Source organism: Xylocopa sonorina, chromosome 12, assembly GCF_050948175.1.
Source record: "Xylocopa sonorina isolate GNS202 chromosome 12, iyXylSono1_principal, whole genome shotgun sequence".
NCBI lineage: Eukaryota > Metazoa > Arthropoda > Insecta > Hymenoptera > Apidae > Xylocopa > Xylocopa sonorina.
Window position 1 is genome coordinate 3,857,727 of NC_135204.1, and position 20,308 is coordinate 3,878,034.

The following is a 20,308-nucleotide window of genomic DNA, read 5'->3' on the forward strand; positions in this document are numbered from 1 at the left end:
TAAAGTGTAAAGTATGTTAAAAATGTAAACGATACGTATTAAAATTCAAAAATTATTTCGCATAAATTACTTGTACACTGTATTCGTACTCATTCATTCCAAACTCATGTAAAAATTCATTGCTTCGTTCGTAAAATGTGTTACACCCATCAGACACGTACTTGTTGAAAGAAAGTAATTACAAAAACAGGCAAATCTATTTTAAATAAACGAACAGACACATTACGAGCTATTCATTCTATAAAAAAAAAATTCATTCGTCACCAGTTACTTCGATTTCCAAAACCACACCCCTATAAAAACGCATGGAAATTTATTTTCGACGATACCTACGTGAAACAGATAATAAAAATGTCCAACTCTGTTCGTCCGACCACGTATCGTTGCAAACAAGAAAAAAAAAGACCTAAATAAGTAAACGATCATTTAAACCTGTAAATATAGTTATGTCCACTATAAATTCGAGTGAAGACGCCCGTCTAACTCCTAATATCGAATACAAGAATAGCCGAGTCACGTATAAACGATTTAAAAAAGCAAAAAGATGTAAGTAATATCGACGATAGCACACTTCCCCTCCCTCCCCTCCATCCCTCCCTCCCGTCCCCTCTCGATTTACGTTTTAATAAGTCGTACGCGTAAGCGCAGCCTATGTACATTCGATTAAATACCAAAGTGTGCGGAGTTTCACATGAACACGCGATACGCACCGAAAATTGTAAATAACAACCCCTACGAACCCTTACAGCCGCCACCCTACTCCTCCTTTCCACCCTCTTCCCCCTCTATCCCTCGTTGTCGCTAATTAGTGGTTCGTTTTTAGTGGTGATTCGTTTAGATGTTTGTATAGAATCGTTCCACCGCCACCGCTCCTCTTGTAATGTACATGTTGCGAAAAGGAGAACACCGTAGACCTAACGTTTTCGTAATCTGTTCGAATCGTCTTCGGATTTGTATAATATTTCTATACCGGCGCACACACATAATAAACTGTCCAATTAAACCACTCGTCTGTCGATTGATTTGCGAGCCAATCCTTTACCAAGTATACCTCTTTAAGTATCGTTTCGATCGTCCTTTCGTTTCTATTGTACGAAGACTTCGTTACAGGATCGTTTCGTAGCGATTATTGTGATCTTTGAACACGGTTTAGAGATTTTGCGAATTAAAGACGGAAGAATAGGGAATACGGAGATATTTTTTTTTTAATTTGTTTCATCCTGAGAGGGGGTTGGAGGTAAAATTTATATACACAGTAAAAGTATTTGAATATTTTGTATAAATTTATTAATTATACTATTATGAAAATGATTCTATATATGAGTAACATAAACTTTGATCTGGAAATAAAAGCTGTCTCGTGAACGTAGTTTTAGTAAATATCTACACTTTTTAAATGATTTTAAAAACGGTGAAGCAATGATCTTAAACGCACGTCTATTTTCGCATAGTTTGTAATATATTACGAACTTAACGAAATTGCAAACATCGAGTGCAGAAAAGATTCGCTGGACACAGATCAAAATACATAAACAAATGAAGAATACATTTGCGTGGGACACGATAGGATATCAGGTTCCTACTATTTCTTTATTCTGGATTTAGTTGAATTGTGAACTACTAAATTTGATCGTAAAAAATAAACGTATTTAAATTTCAAATAACGATACTATTTTGTAACATTCAAAAGCTGTAAAAAGGGAATAAAAAAGAATATATTTTCATTAGGAGAGTGGTTTTTAATAATTAAGTACCACATACGATAGTTTTATTTTATTTAAATAATTATGAATTTTTTATAATTAACTGTTGCCGAAAGTATTATAATGAATCGAGTTCAAGCTAATTATTCATTAAAAATGACATGAATTATTCCTTATAAATATTGTACATATTAGATATTTGTTGAAAAAAATATGTGATTTGTCGTATCTAATTTTACGTAAACTGTTTTATCGATTGCAAGAGTATTAGTAGACGAAGTGTATTTAAAAATCATCAAGAGTAACATATGTGTGTCGAACTTTTAAGTATATTGCGTATAGTCGGAATAGAATTATAAATATAAAAATCAAACTAGAAGGTCGAGTTAATAATTCAAAGATCGTTATTATTATATAGGAATTATCGTAAAATTTTAACATTTGTATAACAGACATCCATCGATTTTAGATGCAGTCTAACTTGACACTGTAAAATTTGTGAACATAAATAAATCGTTGTGGAAACAAAGTAAATCGTTACGAAAGCTCGTACGCATTTCAGTCTGCTGTTGAATGAAACACAGCATTCTTAGATTACGTTTTACCATGAGGCCAAATACGGGGAGCTACGGTAATTACAAATCATACACACGACATAGAAAAACGTAGTTATTTACGTGTAAAAAATACTATATCGAATCTTAAATTTTATGTTTCATAGATAACGCTAAAAATTTCTATAAATTACGAAAAAATAAATGCAACAATTGTATCGATAAATAAGGTACAACCAAGAGATTTACTCGCCGACCAACAAATTAAAGCTTGTCGAGCAGATAGAAAACGGTATATAAAAAAGTTACAGCAACGATATTTTCAACTTTCATGAGTAACATTCTACAAGTTTCGCATGGTGATTTATATTATATATAAATCACACGCATCTCGACGTATGACGATCCTTAAGTACTGCCTGAACATTCGCGTAATTGGTTAATTATATCTTACACGTACAACAAGAACATACTAAATACATATAAATATTAAATAATATTTCACATATCTATATATCCAACATGAATTCGTGTGTATATATAGTTATGTATGTATATATATATATATATATTTATAATATATTATCTATTCTAACATTAAATATATAGAAACAATCTTGTACATTCATGTAATAATAAGCGTACAGTATGAGTGAGCTTACAAATATAGGAATGTATATCGCACGAGAGATGTGGGAACGATTATTGTTCTGTGTCAGCTTCGATAATAAAGGATTCTTATGGCATACTTTCCAGGCAATTCTTGATATGCTGCCAAGCTTGCAATCCCTGCAATCATATGGATTCCACGCATTAGTCTATATCTTTATCGTTAAGTCATAATTAGTAGCGTACAGAATATTACCTTTCTAGCAAGTTTAAATTGCAAGATACAATAAGCTGCTAAAATCTCTTTTAAATCCATTACTTTTTGGTGTTGAAATCGTTCTATATCTATCATTGCTTTAATGGAGAAAGATCTGAAAATATTACGCATAGGATGTTGAGAAATGCAAAATAATAATAACAATAAAACTTAATCTTAACTTTGATAATAGTTTTGCAAAATGTATAATAGTTACTATTCCAGACACGAGTATATATGTGTACAAAATATTGAAACCAAATACGTTACTTTAAATCTTCATCCACTCGTTTGACTGTTTCTTCATGCTGTGCGATTCTTTGTTCTAATTGTAGCATCTTTAATTCACGAACCTCTTCCGTATCAACGGAAACAAATAATCGTGACATTAAACCCGATTTGCCTGTAACAACAAATCGCATTATATTAATTAATTTCCTTATTTTTAATTCTAATAGTAATGTTAAGGATACGCAAAATTATATAGCAAGTACGAGACTTGCATATAGATAGCAATATTTTATCCATGCTATAAGATATTATCCAGAAAGGCTAATGTGCTAACAGAACCGACGATAATTTTGTACACCTCTATAATAATATTTATTATAGATTAGAACCTTGTATAACTTTTTCTTTTTGCTCGAATGCAGCAGTTAGTGCATCATGAGCTTCGTCTTTGGCTAATTGTAACGCTTCTCTCCGTTTGACAACCGCTTGCAGTGCAGAAGCCCCAAACAACCATTCTTTCAACTGATCTGCTATTAGTTCCTCTTCCTCAAGAGTTGTGTCTATTGTCGCTGCTAACGAATCCAAGTAGTGACCCGATTTCTAAGAAAATAAGCTGTAATGCAGTGCGCTTTGCAATATATATACTTATAGTGCATCTTAATTACGTTTCATCATATAGAAATTTTACATAAAATAAAACACATTATTCTAATTTCTCTAAATACATAGTGCAAAATGACACTATAGTATAAACTCTAAATACCTGCAGCCCATCACCCATCTCCCTTTCTATGGCACTCCATTCGCTGAACACACGACCATAATTCGTATGTAATTTGTACAGACTGTGTTGTTTTTCTACAAGTCGCGCACGCACTCGGAGGAGATTACATAAATTATTCTGAAATATGAAGAGAATATTATCAATATTCAACCCTTAATTAATGCTCGATAATGAACGTACCTGAAGTTCAATTCCATAATTTTTTATTGTTTCAAATCGTTTATCTGGTTTTCTTAGTCGCACTGCTACACTTAGTGCCTTTAATTTTGATTCCACTAATTGTAAATAACCTGTTATAAAAATATATATGGCTATAATATTTGCGATGGATGAATACAAATAACTAATAAGCACTGGTTTAAGAAAATGTACAATTTACCAGTCTCTTTGATGCTTTCCCTCCAGCCATCTTTCTGCTGTAAAAATCCCATAAAATGCTCATCGCGAGACAATATGGGATGCGAGGCTACCCTCAATAAGAAATTCTTTAAAAAACAATAATTACATATTTTAGATCACAGTTTTTTTGTAAATAAAACTGTTATGTAAATAAGATGGTCTATGAATTGATTGCCATAATATTTAAACTGATTCTTATAGTCTACCAAAGAAATTTACCAAAGAAATTCAAACAAAACTTTATTTGTACCATACAAAGAATTTATTGATACGAACAAAATATTTTTTCCATAATAAAGTCTCAAATCATTATGAGTGCAATATTTTTTAATTAAATGATCAGAACCAGCTCAATTATTCTGATGATTGATTCATAAACCATCCTGTCTCTGAATAAAATACCTCAAGACCAACTCTACGTCTATCAACAAAATCTGGGTCGAATGTATCGGTTGTAACTTTTTGCCAAGCATATAAAACCTTTTTTTCTGGTAACGGAGGCAGTACAATATACGGATAAGAAATTTCTAGATAAGCTCGCAGCAGTTCAAATTCTGTGTATCTGCGCCACAGAGAACTTACTTTGGTGAGTGCACCTTTAAAATCTGGATCAGTAACTCTGCAACAATATACATTACATGCTCTTTGTAGATTGAAATAATTTTTATTAAAAATTAGTAACTAAGGAGTACCTATATGAAGTACTTGAGGATTTACTGTACTTTCATTTTATTATTAAAAATGTTATTTGCACTTACTTAGTCTCAATGAGGTAGACTGTATAAAACTCTCGTAAATTCAATGCTCCGTTTGCTCGCTTTTCAGTCTCGACTATTGAGATCTCCATGTGGTCGAACAATGAATCCTAATGCACGATACATGTAAATAAAGGATTTAAGGTGTAAAAACACAACTGCCCTATTAATATATTTATGAATGATAAAGGTAGATTTTTATATAAAAATAACAAGCCCAAGAAATGGATTTTAAATTTATACTATTACACACTCCATTTATTATAGAATCTATATAAATAATTATTTCGATATATTAATAAGGCGTAAATTTATTTTTAACGGTGAACATTAATAATAAATTACGTTCGAACAAAAGCATAATTCTTAATTATAGATTTAGTCCCTGAAATAAAGAGCGAAAAATGTTGTAATTCGCAGCATCCGCATTAAACCATTCAATAGAATAATGTCCTTTAATGACATCTAATTTTAGTGCCTGCATGCCCATTTAAGATATCACGGATAGGTTTAAATACCCTCCATAAACGCGTGCACATACCATAGGTATGTGCCGCCAACACTTGAACAGCGGTGCTCAAGCGAACAACTCGCATGACCTACTTCGAAATTTATCGAAGTCGAATAAGAAAGTTGTTTTCACGCCAATTACACAAACAATTTTCTCCAAACAACACAGTATTTACTTTAAATATATTACACTTTAAAGTATACTTTAAAGTAACATTCTGAAAATGGTTTCATTAAAATTATTAAGTAAAATTAACGTATGAAAATATGGCACTGCGTAAGTCTAGTACAAATTAAACGATAAAAGGAAACAATTACGATTTATCTTTTAAGAATGTTGTATGAAATGATACGAAAGAAGATATAAAACTTGTATCGATCATAACAAAGTATGAGAACCACTGCGCATCGTTTCGATTCTTTCCCAATTACTCTATCTATTCCTTTATTTATCGTTTCTTCAATGTAAATAGATGTAATTTTGTAGTTTATGATAGTTGTTAGACAATATCGGTACCAGAAAATCATTCGAGGCAGCAGACGTTTAAAATATAGTATCAAACGACGTATTGATTTGGCGGACGAATTGAAACGGACAAGCAATCAAATAGTATCTCACCTCTTTTTGTGTCTCCATAGTGGTCATGTTCGCGTTCGCCTCCCTCTGATAATTTCCGTTCTGAAACACTTCTTCCATGATTTCGAGCCGGCCTAAAAATCTACGAAGCGGCGAAGGAACTTCTCGAAACCTTTCACATCACGTTTACTTTCACCATTACTGATAGTGCCACTGCCAGTTTATTCGATAGAGCGCTGCAGGTTGCACCGAGCTAAACTCCCTTCGAAACGCCGATAACGATGCACTTTATCGTTGCCCCTTCAGAACAGCTATTTTCTTACCATCGTTCGAGCATGTTTCTAATGTTTGAGTAATTAATTCAGCTGGAGAAATCCGTTTGAAACGCGATTACGTTTTCCCAATAATCGCACCTCGCGAAATTTTCGATCGTATTCTAGGGAATTTTGGGGGATTATGTTGGTACCGTTAAATTTCCAAAACTGCATATAGTTGATCAGAAGAAGTGGTATAATTTGCGCATGTTTGTTAAATTCGATGTTCGTGTACAAAATAACTACCTTATTTTGATTGTTGATGTATCGTGCACAGGAAAATTCAATATTTCTTACTTGGAGGAGGGATAAAGATAACTCTGTACAGTTAACTCTTCTATAACGTGATTAATCCGTATCGCGTTATAAGAGAATTTATAAGTATACTGTGCAATTTATTTGAAATATTTCTAATTAGTATTTATTTTGGAATATTCGGAATATTCTGGACTTATTAATACATATTACGAAATTGCAATTGATGTTTGTTAATATAATAATTTTATTTAATATTTTTTATCACTCATCTAATGTACAGGATTCGATTAAAACGTTCTGATTTTAAAATTCAGTACTAGTAGAAAAACCTTACAATCATAAGAATGCAATCTTTAATAATTAATTTAACAATTAATGTTACATGAATATTTCTATCTTCATTTATATATAAATAATTTACATATACACAAATTTAAACCTGTAGTTTAATATGATATGTTTGTGTTTGATATATTCTATAAAAAGATATTAAATTGATTAATATTATTTTATATAATTTATAAAATTTTAGGACTATAAAGAAAGAACCCTGCAGACTCTGACTGCGATTTGACTTTTACCGACGTATGATAATATAGGTCACGTCAATTATTTCCTGATTTTAAAATAATAGCCATAAAAAAAGATTTGAGTTCCAGTTTCTCAATTAATTTTTTTGGTTAATAAGAAAAGGAATTTTCATTTCTGTATGAATTATTTATTTGAAATTATTGTATATATATAAATTTTTTACTTTATTGCTCTAAAACTATTTTACAACTTTCCATTTGTGAAAGAGCACCTAATTATGAAATGTTTCTTCCGGTAGATACTGTATTAATAAAGGTGAGCAGTTATTTATTTAACAATTTGAACTTAAATGCTTAGAATGTATATTTCTAAACATCATGTCATATTGCATATATTTTATATTAGTATTTAATTTCGTGTAAATTTCAGATATGTCTAGTCAAATTCATCAACATTGGTCTTATCACTTTTTTGTATATTTTTCAGATAACTACTGTAATGTTTTTTGATCTCGTCTTTCAAGGTCTAGAAAAATATTTAAACTTCTTATGGGGTGTCCAGAGAATAATTTTTGAAATATCAGAAGCATCAATAATCATTACTTCTTTTTAACAGTGAGAAATAAGAAACGAAATTCTTAAGAAAAAACGAGCTTTCTGTAAAACAATAATAAATTAGATTTATTATATAACAGTATGTTTCCTCTTTTTTTATTATATCACGTAACGGATATTGTGATATTAAAATTAATTAATATACTACCTAACGATTCACAGGCTGATGAGATTATTAAAAATGTTCGAGGATTACCCTAAAATTATTTTACGCTGTACAATCGTGAGATTTGCCAGAAATCTCATTTTGAACACTCACTCCATTTCGAAATTGTTGGTACCACGCACTCGTATAAAATGATGAGGGTATCTTATGCTACATGATCGTAACTGGGTTATATTTACATATTTACATGATGGAAAATCATGCATCGAAATTATACAATCGACGAGAGACCAGGAACAAAACATGTATGTACGTATATTTACAAGCGACCCTTTCAGCAATTAGCTTATTACATTTAATCCATGTACATTGTCGTCAGGCAAGTTGCTTCGGTTTATCTTTTTGCGAGTGCTTCCGAGGAAGAAGTGTCACTAGAAACGCCGATACTGAAAGAATGAAAAACAATGAGTGAAATAATTAAATATTAGATTACGAATATCACATATATTCATTTATGACTAATTTATGTGAGAATAAAATATAGTAACCGTCATTTTGAAAAATTATCAGTGCTACAATGTTTGTACTGCTATGATTTGTCAAAATTGATTTTTTCGAGAAGCTTGCTTGGATTGTGAAAATTTTATTGTATGTTTCCAATATATTTTTGCACGAGGAACCATCTTGTGTCCAATTTCAACTATTTGTACGACATTTACACTGAAGAACCTTTCATCCCCAGTAATTGAAGAAAGCCGATGTATGTGAAGTTCCACAATTTTTTTTAAAGATCCTACATTTAGTTTCTTTTACATTTTAACGATTAAAACTTTAGACAAATATATAAATAAATTCTAGTACTGTAGAGAGAAATTTAAAGAAAGAGAGAGAGTTGAATGTGAAATATTTGGCTCCTTCGTTCCACTAAACATATAAACAAAAATTGAACTTGATGCAGGTAAAACAGTATTTCTAACCATTTTTGTGGCCCACTCTGTACGTACTCCATACCTTCATTTACATAATTACATCATTTTGCTCTTTGCATCGATGCTTCTATTAAGAAAGCTTACCTAGAGAAGCTGAACCAATCATAATGAAAGGACCCAGGCAAGACAAGTCGAATAGAACTGGGAATAGTAAATTGCCTACAACTGCCCCGATTCTGCCCACCATCATGGTTAAACTAACTGCCATAGTTCTGAAAACAGGCATCGAACAAGTGATGGAATTAACTGTTATAAACGGTCTCGTTTTAAACAATTTCGTACCTTAAGCAAGTAGGAAAATTGTCGACAATAATATTTACGACACAAGCACCACCTATACTGGACATAGCCACGAAAACCGAACACAAAGCGAGAATGCTGTCGACGCTTTGAGCCCAGTAGAGGGACGCGCAACAAGCAGCTGCTACCATGAAGCAAGTTGCTGAAAACGTGGTTAAATATCGATAATTAGTACCAATATTTGTATTTAATCAGTTAACTGTGGAATTTAGTTTTTAAAATCCTTTAACGAGTGAGTAATTGGCTTTACTGGTCAGTATTTTAGTCTCTTTTCTACACACTTTTTAGAACATCAAATAGATAAAGTAAGAAATAGAACAGTTAAATAAAAATTGAAAAACAGTTAGATGGTTGAAGAAAAATTCAGTTAAATTTTTTACGAATTTTGTAATACTTTTTGGAATTGAAATGGGGAAGTTAACATACCTATGAGTTTCTTCTTTCCGACTACAGTGATTAGTGTACCTGCCAAGGTATATCCTACGACACCAGTGGTTGCAATCACGATCGAATTGATGAACACTTTCGAATTCAATTCCGCCTGAAATCGAGTATATTAAGTATTACAAATCTGCTATCATTTTTAACGTAAGATTAATTTCTCATATAATTACTTTTAAATTTATATTAATATTCATTTCTACTTAGTACACATATACGTAAACAAACTAAGGATTAATTATTACTATTTTCTATCGATCTGTTTGAAAATCGTCCACTCTGATTAATTGGAAGGTAAATACGCTTAAACAAAGAATAAAGTAACGGCAATTTGAAGTGGCAATACCGGTATGCACGTGTGAGTGACATTTAAAGTTTCGTTTACGAAACTTGATGTGAAACTATGGTTCGTTTGTCGTTGGCCCAACATGTAACAGACGCGTGGCTCTGAGTTTATGTATTCCTGTTTCGAGTAATCGTTCTTGAAGTGCTCCATCATTGTGAACAATTGTGGCATCCATAGTCTGATCGAGTTCGATCTGCAAATTGAAGGTTTCTCGTTGGTCAACGATGTTCGTTTTCTTTTGACGATTTTAGTCGTTCACGAACGTTGGCTCTTAAAATATTAAATACATGTACATAGAAGTAAGATTCAATAAAATCGATAAAGGTATACAATTTCGAAAAGTCTACAACAAAGAAAATATTGTTTTATTTAGCCATTGAAATTTGCTGTGAACTATTTCATTTAGTATTGACTTGTCAGATAAGATTTAATTATTTTTGTGCAAATTTTTTAATTTAATTTTGTCGCTTTTTATAGGATTTTTATGTAGAAGTAGTAGTTATTAATGTTACTCATGTTCGAATAATTGAAATTCATTTTATATTAAAGTGCTCTATCAATGTAACATGATTATAATAATGACGTTAAAGCTACATTATTATTATCATTATTTTAATGATGTTTCACTGTATCAAGTAAGTCATGAGAATTGTATCGAGTGATTAAATACATTTTAAAGTTTAGAAATAGAATTACAATTATTTTTAATTAATATAATGACTGAGAATCACAATTTTTAATTGAAGCTGTGCACCTCTTTTTTCTAAGAAAATAAAGTACTTAAGAACTTCATTAAAATTAAAATAAAAAAGATCTGTTACATTTTTCACAAAACGAAAAAAAATGTTCAATCCAAAATTTGTCTCTGTAAATGATAAACTTCCAAATACTGCTTCTTCCATACATTATCATCATTTCAAATCCTTTTCAATTCCAAGCAAATTGTTCCAAATTTTCGATAACCAAATCACTTATACTTTATACGCTAATAGCAAATCGGATTGAAGTATTTAAAGAGTCAGCGATGGTGAAACTGCGCGTAAAAAAGTTCACTCGATCTGACCCTATCGTGGCGCCCAGTTGTATCAAACCTATCGCGATAAGTTTGAAGATATTTGGCGAAAGAAACAACGGCCTGATCTGTTGCCAGCAAGAGCGCAACTTATCTTTCACTGTGTCGCTCGACGATTCAACGGAATATTCTTCCTCTAGATCCTTCACCTGAAATACAAAAAATACAGTGTTTGTCTGTGTATGCTATATATAACACAAATTCTTTTATACCATCCACAAAAAATGAAATATCGTTCGATTCTTCCTTACTTTGCAACTTTAAACAATTTATTTGTATCATTTTTAAACATCCGATAACGTCAGAATTTCATAACTTCACTTCCAAACTCGAATTCCACAAAAGTTCATTCGACGGTTATTCTAAATATTCACAAATCGATGGTTTATATTAAAAAAACCAGAGTTCAACAATTAAACAATACAAACACTTCACCACCAGTACGATACGCAACTCTATCGCTTATTTACGACGCGAGACATCGCTGGCAACCGTGCGACACGCGAATACCATGCCCAAGAAAACACATTAAGCCAGATGTAATTAAAACTACATTTAAAATGTGCCTTTTCGTCGATAAGATAACCAGAGCAATTGAATGGTACGTCGTCGGTGAGATTGCACGTGGAAAAAAACCTTCGATCGAAGATCGCTTACTGGATACGTGTCCGGATCCTTGCCAGTGTTCACAGAGTATATCTTCTTGAAAACCTGGAGAGCCTCCTGTCGTCTGCCCTTTAACAGAAGAAAACGCGGGCTCTCAGGGAACGCGAAGATCGCCATGCAGGCGAGGAACTCTGGCAACGAGCAAATCGCCAGAAACACGCGCCACGAGTTAATCTCCATTGTCCCGTTTATGAGGTTGATGGTCCATTTTTGGGGTATGATCAGCCACGCGATGCCTGAAACCAAAAATGAGGAAAGTGTTTCTACTTTTTCATCTTGATAAGCGTAAAAAATGAGGAGTATGAGGGAAATTAATGCGTATCGAAACATAAAACGATGCTATATATGTATACGTATATAGAAACCATATCGATGATAGTGTTCTTTCTTTAGATTACAATATTCTAATTAAAAATGCATTTCTGATTTTTTGTACGAAATCTGTTCTTATCCGAATCTGTAGTTTTAATAATAATTATGTAGAATAGTGTGGATGTATACAGGGTGTTTCAGAAAAATAGAATTAGAATTAATCTCTAACATAAATAAATTTTATTCCACATTCTCGAATTGTTCTAATTCGTTTTATAAAATGTAATATGGATCTAGAAAATATAGTTACGTATAAAACAAAAATTGATGTTTTATAGTGAATGATATTTCAAATTTTTCTCATAGTTGGTACTTCCAGTAGCAATTTTCTAAAAAATAATCACTTCAAATTTTACTACAGAAAGATTAAAATTAAAATACATTTTTTTCCCATACGAATTAGCAATTAAACATTTTATTAAGAGAGTAATAACTAAAAATAATAAATACACGTACTACTTTTTGTTACAGTTCTTGTTTATCAGAAACATTGTATTGAATAATCTGTTACGTAATTGGTACAGCTCCAGTAAATCAGGAAAATAAGTTGGACAGATGTAGATACGCTTATTTCGTCATTCCATCGCCGGTACAATAATAAACTTTTCAGCGTTGGTGCACAAGAAATGCATGCTGCGTTCAATGACACTTGCTATAATACATGTGTATATACACGAGATATCTGTGCTACCTAGCAAAGAAAAGACTCGATGTATATCCATGTGGAACCCTGAGAGAAAGTTAAATTATACCTCTAACCAACGTAATACGTGTAGATCAGATGATTTACATCCTATTATAAGAGAACGATGAGCAAAACGAAGGCATGCGCTTACTTGCAGCGCATACGTTGAACAGAATTAGAGGAAATCGACTGTATGTTGATACTTTTACTTTTTACGACTCTATTTCATTATCTTATCGTTAAAACGCATTTTAGAAATTTAATAACCATTTTCATATTCATACACTATTACGACGAGTACAGGTATCATCATCTATGACGTCATATCTGTAAACTCTTGTCATGAAATGATAATGTTGTACTTAGTTATGATAGCAATCATTATTATTGTAATATTTTACTTAATTGTCCTTAATCGCTACATTATTCTTAAAAGACTTAATTGTTCCTAAAGTGCTTATTTGTTTTTAAAACGCACCTAATGCTTTTTATTTTTATCAAAGACTCGAATATTTTTGTTGTATATGTTTTTTTTTGGAGGCTCTTACTTAACGTTCTCCACTCATTTCCTATATTGTTTATTAACAACGATTTTAGCTTTCAACTGCTTCTAGTACGATTTAATATATCGATTCAAAGGAAAAAGAGCACCGTTTTATATTAATGATTTAATAAGATAAATCAGATGGTGTCAAGGTGAAAAAAGTACTCACAAGGAAGAGAAATGTTCCCAAGCGAGAAGAAGACTCCTAACCACATGTACATTCGAGATCGATGCGTCTCGTTGTGCAGTTCCGCCAAATAAGACATCAGAGCAGCGTATGGACCAGATATACTGAAAATTTCCAAGGAAATTATTCAAATTTACTAACATATTTGTGTCTGTAAATTTAAAGGAAGAAATTAATTTTTAAGTATTTAAATTACTTAAATAAATTGAAATATTTTGAAAATACTTAAAGAAATTAAAGAAATTAAATTTTAATAAAAAAATTCTTAAAGAAAAGAGAAGAACTTATAAGATTAAGAATTCTTATATATTCAATTATATCGATTGATTATCGCGTTGTCAACTTACACTACGCCATCGAGAAACTTGAATAAAATTAAAAGCCACGAAGTATGCGAAAAACACGTCGCCAGGCTCAATATCCCGGTGAACATGTAACCATAAAACATTATCTTCTTACGACCAAATGTGTCGGTCATGAATCCCCAGAAAAACGCGGTGCTGATCATACCTGGAAGTAATGAAAATTCTTAATAACTGAAAAATCAATTTCCATTGGGACCACCGAATGTCGTTTAACGACAACACGTTTCAACTTTTCGATTACAAAAGAAGAAATGTCTAGGAAAGTTTCAAGTTAAAAATATTTCAATGAAAAGCATTTTATTTTGATTGATTATAAATATATTTAGTTGAGAATATTTATGAAATTTACGCATCACAGGATCATAACAATATACATAAAATTAAAAAAAATAAACGAATGAATAAAAAATGATATGGAAATTTTCAAATGGAGCAGCATTCAAAACATAACTTTATATTATTGAAGATTGTACAGATATGTATTTAAAAAATTATTTGCTGCAAAATAAGACAGAGGGAGAGATTTTTATAAGTTTGTAAAATATTTGAAACCTTTAAAATAGTTACTATAACTATAGAAATACAAAATCATGATACAATTCACATGAAATTTTTCCACAAAAGATTTCTTCCAAGCCATAACCGTTTATAAACACCGATTTTCCGTGGAATTTTTCGTTACCATAAATTCTACCTGCTTCTATTTTTACCAGGACCTGATGATACCAAGTTTGTTTGTTATACAGCTTTGTGAAAGGTAACATTGTACTTTGTATTATCAGAAATGTATTAATTAGTGTCGTAAACCCTTGATAAACTTCCAAGCAGTTTCTTTTCCTAAAACATTTAACCTCGTGTCGTTTGGTTCTTTGTGCATAAATACCTAGCTACTGATTCACTTTGTTCCATATATATAAGCAATCATACGTCCGTTTTTTAAAACTATTCAACTTGTATGTAAAGGGTTTACTCTATTAGTATTTAGTATTGACAGAAGAAAGATCGATGCAACCATTATAAAGTAGAAAATAAGACAAGATGGTTAGAAGAATGAAAAACTAAATTTGCAATTTACAGTTGCATTATTGTGAATGTAACTGTTATTCGAATTATTTTTAAAAATAATAAATGAAAAATAGTTAATTTGAATTATTTGTGCAAGCTTACTTCGAAATAAAGGCGCATGGAAGACTCAGAGAGGGTTGCAACTGAACACAAGATGTTTCCTTATGTAGAAACGTATCGAAAATGTACAATGCAATTTTTCTATTCGAAGGAAATGAACTTTGAAAAACCATTGAGTATACATATCGCATTTCCTAAATTAGACCGTTTATAGTAGACAAAAATATGAACTTGAAATTTAAAAAAATATGAACTTGAAATTTTTAAAAATATGAACTTAAAATTTTATCTAAGCAATAAAATGCATAAATGGTAGATATATTTATTATCTAACGTTATCATCAGTAATTACATATTCATATTTATATAACTATATATGTACACCTACTTTGTATGTTACCTTGACTCTCATAATATGTATTGTACGTACATTTTCTCAGAATTGTAGTAATCCAGTTAATATCAACAGTATAGCTAGCTTATGCAGAATAATAAGTATCTAACCGCTATAATTTTGTTACCTAACTGTTAAAATAATATTTTTGGAAAAAATTAGTTGCAATTTTTAAAACAATCAAATTATATTTCTAAAAATGCGAAAAATTCATACAAGTACATTTGCAAGTTATAAAACTTCATTTGAACATACTGAAATGATTAAGAATAAGAATTTCGAAATTAATTGAAACAATTTTTAATTATCATTGAATTAATAATTATATACATATCTATAAATATAAAAATAGTTGAATTAACGTATGATAAATGTATTATCTGCAATAAAATGTGACTATCCTAAAAGTTTCCACAATTCTTGTATCACGATTTTGTAGCTATTCAACGAAATATCATTCATACAGCTGCTTCAAACAGGCAAAAAGAACTCACAATTACAATAAAATTTTTGTGTTTCACAATTACAATAAAAATCTTTTCCAAATTCTCTCTTACTTTACCAAGCAATTAACTCTGCGCCGGTGATCTGCGCAGATACATTGCGCATCGAAGCGAGTAAGTAATAAGAACCGGAAGTACCTCCATGAACCGCGAGTAGAACTCAAACGCCACTTTCCATCGTTTAAAAATCCCTGTCACGACCAATTACAAGATTCTACCAATTAATTACCACCTTCGTACTCGCGCGAATACACCCGAATTTTAATCAAAATTTTTATTCAATTATCAGGTGAAAATTAGTTTTTATTAAACTCACAGTCCCTTGTGTAAACGCGTTCTAACGATAAACTCGCTTTGATTCTCCGCGTCTTCAACCAAACCTGCAATTGCAGTCACCATCGAGCGTTTCTAAAGTAATGTGCTACCTGCAAATGTCATCGAGTTGAGCAGGCCCTTGTCGAGCATGGTAAGCCCCAGGTCGCATTCAGCGGAAGGTAAGACGTACGACATCGTCGAGGAGGAGAAGATACTGGAGAAACTGGCGGGCAACACGGCCAACAGCAACAGGTAGTTGAACTTTCCATAACCTGCCGGCAAATTAATGTTCTGAAGCACTGTCTCTTAACTTTCCTCGCTATTCTTTCGCTGGACTTCATTTTGCGCAATTTATCAACACGCTCGGCTGCGAACGTAAACCGACGACTTTTTTTCTACTTCCTTTCCTAATCTAATTCGCCTCGTGCTCGCATTGTGTTGCTCGTGGGCTTGTAACGAGCTAGTGGCACGTTCGACACGACGGCTCGGTTTTTCGTAGGTTTCCAAATCTGACCGCGAGCGTGCACGCGCGGAACGCCTTTAGGGACTTTTCTGCGAGAATGGTGTGAGTGTTTGTGGGTTTCTTAACATTAAACCTACCAGAACGGTGAAATGACTGATTTTGAAATTTTAATCAAATTTCTTTTCTATTTATCACATGAAAATTATCTTTTAATTTTATTATGCTTTATTACTCGTGGTATATTCTGTACTATTTATAATCATCTGAGAAAGTATATAACATTCGTTAATATTTGAAAAGCGGTCGTCAACCCTCCTATAACGCGATTAATTCGTATCGTGTTAAGAAACTCAGAAGTGAGTAAAATATAAATCAGTTTGATTCGTTCTGCGTTACATGAATCCTCAGAGCACCAAGTTATCAATGCATGCAATTGTAAAATAAAATTTTATAAATGCAAAAAGCAAGATATAGTTTAGTAATGTGCACTTTTAACTGCACATTATATGGAAACCGTGCTATAAGAGTACCACCTTCTATTATAGGAAGATCGATTGTATACAGAATGTCGATAGGTCTAGCATTAATGTCGCGTTAAGAACCACTGTTTTAAAGTGAAACTTCTTGCCTGGCTATCGACAAGCTGGAGAAACTTAATCTGTGAATGATAGACTGGATTCAAAGCCGGATCTTTCCCCATCGTTCGTTTTTTGAACGGGCATTGCGCAGGTAAACTGCACTTCAGACTAATCCGGATACTTTAGCGGTTTTACGCGTTACTATTATGGCGTGATCAGGCTGTCAATATTTATTGTCAATATTTCGAGGCTCTCAATGTTTATCGTATGTGAAAATGATCGATATAAGGAGGATGAGTCGTTAAACAGTGCCACGTTTTATTCGTAAATTGTATAATGATTGTATTAAACAAATTTTTCGATAAATAAGTGAGTTCTCGAAAAATTAATTAGTTTATTATATGCTTCGCTTGATACTAAACAATATTTACTTGAAACATCTTTTTATTTAACGAACAGTTTACTGTTAACTATAGATGTTACAGTTATATGGCTCATATTATATTGCCTATATTATTAAACATTGAATTGCATTAGGAAATGCACCAGTTGCATTGTCAATATTTTTGGAATAATCGCGAAAATTTGAGAAATATATTTTTACTTCAACTGACCATTAATTTTAGGAAATATTTATAGCAGTGGTTATTCGTTCATGTCTAAAAATTGTATATAACTTTAATCCTTGTTGTCATAGATGTGATAAAAATTGCACAGGGCATTTTATATAAAATAGATTACTCAAAAGATAAAAATCTTTTTTATCTCTGGCAATACAAAAAATATTTCTTCGTTGTTGTTTAATATTAGTTATATAATTATTAGAATTAAATATAGACTATCACGTCGCGATAGATATTTGCAAAATATTATAAAACATTATTATAATGTAATCAATTAAAAATATTATTATAAAATAGTATAAAATGTAGAAAACTTTTTAAATATGTAGTATGGATAAAAATGTAGAAAAGTTGCATAATATATGACTCAATTAAATACTTTTTAATTACGCTTCTGTTCAGATTAATAAAAAAGAATTATTATTTACATAAGTATAGAAATTTTGCGGTGCTAGTTAGAAAACACGAGAGGAAATGTAAAATACAAATGACACGTGCTTACCAGAATTTATTATTGCTCGTTCGAAATCTGCAGGACCGGTCTCCTCAGACTTTACGTCTTCACCTGCAACGAACCATAAAAATAACTATTAACACGTTTGAATACGATATTTTTCATGATAATTAGAAACTCATTTTCGTGCAATTAACTTCGACAGCACTGATATCTGTATGTTTAATGCACAGAGAAAATTAAAATTAGTTTCATTCAGCGAAGCGAGAGTAACATACGTGGCAGTTTACTATAGCTGAACATCGAAAGCAGATCGAAGATTCGTTTGAACACCATCATTCACGCGCTATGCTCAACAGAATTAATTCTTGCAATTAAACAACCGTTTAGATTATTAAGTACTATGTAGTAATTTGAAATATTTTAAGTTTAACATTTAAAGCGCGCGAAATTTCCTCGGTCGTGTAGAATTCAAATTAGGTAACGTGACTTCGTTTAGTGTTTTCAATTAATTTTTCAATATTTTACTGATAAATATTGGTGGATTTGTAATTAAAAGAAATAATACTTTATCAATATTTTAGATGTTCGTGTGACTCAACAGATTTCTGTCTGTATTTTTCACTTTTGAAATTTATGAAAGTGAAAAAAGCAATATTACTGTTTTAATCTTTTTTGCAAGATTTCGACAAGACGCTGATCTCTAACATATGCATACAAACAAATGAGGAAAACCAAACTTGTTTCACGAAACAATAAATTATGCACTTATAAGAGAATTATATGTTAATAGTTTACACAACAGTTTTGTACTAAATCAACTTCTTTTTACAAACCAAGGACTCTTCGACAAGTCAATACTATATTTAATTTGGCACTAATTGCATTTAATTTCAACTAAATATAACATTTATTTTGAACGTTCATTCACTAATAAATTATTTCGACTATGCGATAGAACTTGATTTCACACGATGTCCACGATTCTTCAGCGATCTCTTCAATATTTTCGAAGCGTCATTGAACGTGATTATAGTTTATCGGTTTACACTGCAAAGTAATAATGCCATTTATTGTGTCCGTAGTTCGTGCTTTATCGCAGAGGTATGTATCGATAAACAATAGTTTTTCCACGAAAAACGATTCACTCGACTTTCCACTGAAAGTTGCTACTTTTACATTACTTTAGTGCTCTCAATTCCATATTTATATAAAATTATGATACATATACAACAACAATATATAAAAATTGAATAAACTTTAGTTAAGTGAAGTTAAAAAAGTTTTTGAGTCGAAATTGATAAATTAATTAATTATATAATTAAATGTATGACGTTTAAAATATATTAAAAGACTTTAATGTTGTATATTATAATTTCTATAAAATCCATATAACCTTAAATAAATAATTAAATATATATATAGGACATAGAATTGTAACACATATAAGAATACACAAATATTACTCAAAGTAATAAGAAAATGTTAATAATTTTATATAAATTATGGAACTGATAGTTTTCAGTCAAAATATTACATATGAAAGTCTAGAATGATTGATTACAATATGATAATTTCAAGTATCACTAATGTAATGACGTACAAAGCCAAACTGAGGCATTAACGTATAGAACAAGTTTCTAGCCAGGATACGTGTTTATATTGATTGCTCGTTACTTGCGTGT

The 20,308-nt window shown here is 31.3% G+C and overlaps 2 protein-coding genes across 2 annotated transcripts; both read right to left on the bottom strand.

Annotated features, from left to right (window-relative positions):
* Positions 1 to 1,798: 1,798 nt before the first annotated feature.
* LOC143429829 (sorting nexin-4) lies at positions 1,799 to 6,732 on the bottom strand. The gene is made up of 10 exons (XM_076905627.1): positions 6,421 to 6,732; positions 5,295 to 5,401; positions 4,939 to 5,155; positions 4,517 to 4,622; positions 4,318 to 4,427; positions 4,117 to 4,254; positions 3,743 to 3,953; positions 3,393 to 3,525; positions 3,123 to 3,237; positions 1,799 to 3,046 (listed from the first exon to the last, which is right to left on the bottom strand). The coding sequence occupies exons 1-10, from the start codon at positions 6,496 to 6,498 to the stop codon at positions 2,996 to 2,998; spliced, it is 1,266 nt and encodes a 421-aa protein (XP_076761742.1). The 5' UTR covers positions 6,499 to 6,732; the 3' UTR covers positions 1,799 to 2,995.
* A 1,402-nt stretch (positions 6,733 to 8,134) lies between these two features.
* On the bottom strand, positions 8,135 to 18,997 carry LOC143429816 (synaptic vesicle glycoprotein 2B). The gene is made up of 12 exons (XM_076905612.1): positions 18,902 to 18,997; positions 18,672 to 18,734; positions 16,616 to 16,777; positions 14,151 to 14,313; positions 13,786 to 13,907; positions 12,007 to 12,251; positions 11,341 to 11,498; positions 10,278 to 10,470; positions 9,917 to 10,031; positions 9,473 to 9,632; positions 9,275 to 9,402; positions 8,135 to 8,647 (listed from the first exon to the last, which is right to left on the bottom strand). Exons 1-12 carry the CDS (start codon positions 18,960 to 18,962, stop codon positions 8,577 to 8,579), a joined length of 1,641 nt encoding a protein of 546 aa, XP_076761727.1. The 5' UTR covers positions 18,963 to 18,997; the 3' UTR covers positions 8,135 to 8,576.
* Between the last annotated feature and the right edge of the window lie 1,311 nt (positions 18,998 to 20,308).

Bases quoted from the DNA above. Each gene is read 5' to 3' on its own strand.
- LOC143429829 (XM_076905627.1), bottom strand. From the start codon at position 6,498: ATGGAAGAAGTGTTTCAGAACGGAAATTATCAGAGGGAGGCGAACGCG. The intron at 4,623-4,938 runs GTATTTTATTCA...TGTTTTTTAAAG, and splicing joins GACGTAGAGTTGGTCTTGAG to AATTTCTTATTGAGGGTAGC. The intron at 3,238-3,392 runs GTAACGTATTTG...TAATATTTTCAG, and splicing joins CGAGTGGATGAAGATTTAAA to ATCTTTCTCCATTAAAGCAA.
- LOC143429816 (XM_076905612.1), bottom strand. From the start codon at position 18,962: ATGATGGTGTTCAAACGAATCTTCGATCTGCTTTCGATGTTCAGCTAT. The intron at 13,908-14,150 runs GTAAGTTGACAA...GGAAATTTTCAG, and splicing joins AAGTTTCTCGATGGCGTAGT to TATATCTGGTCCATACGCTG. The intron at 11,499-12,006 runs GTAAGCGATCTT...TTTGTATTTCAG, and splicing joins AGGATCCGGACACGTATCCA to GTGAAGGATCTAGAGGAAGA.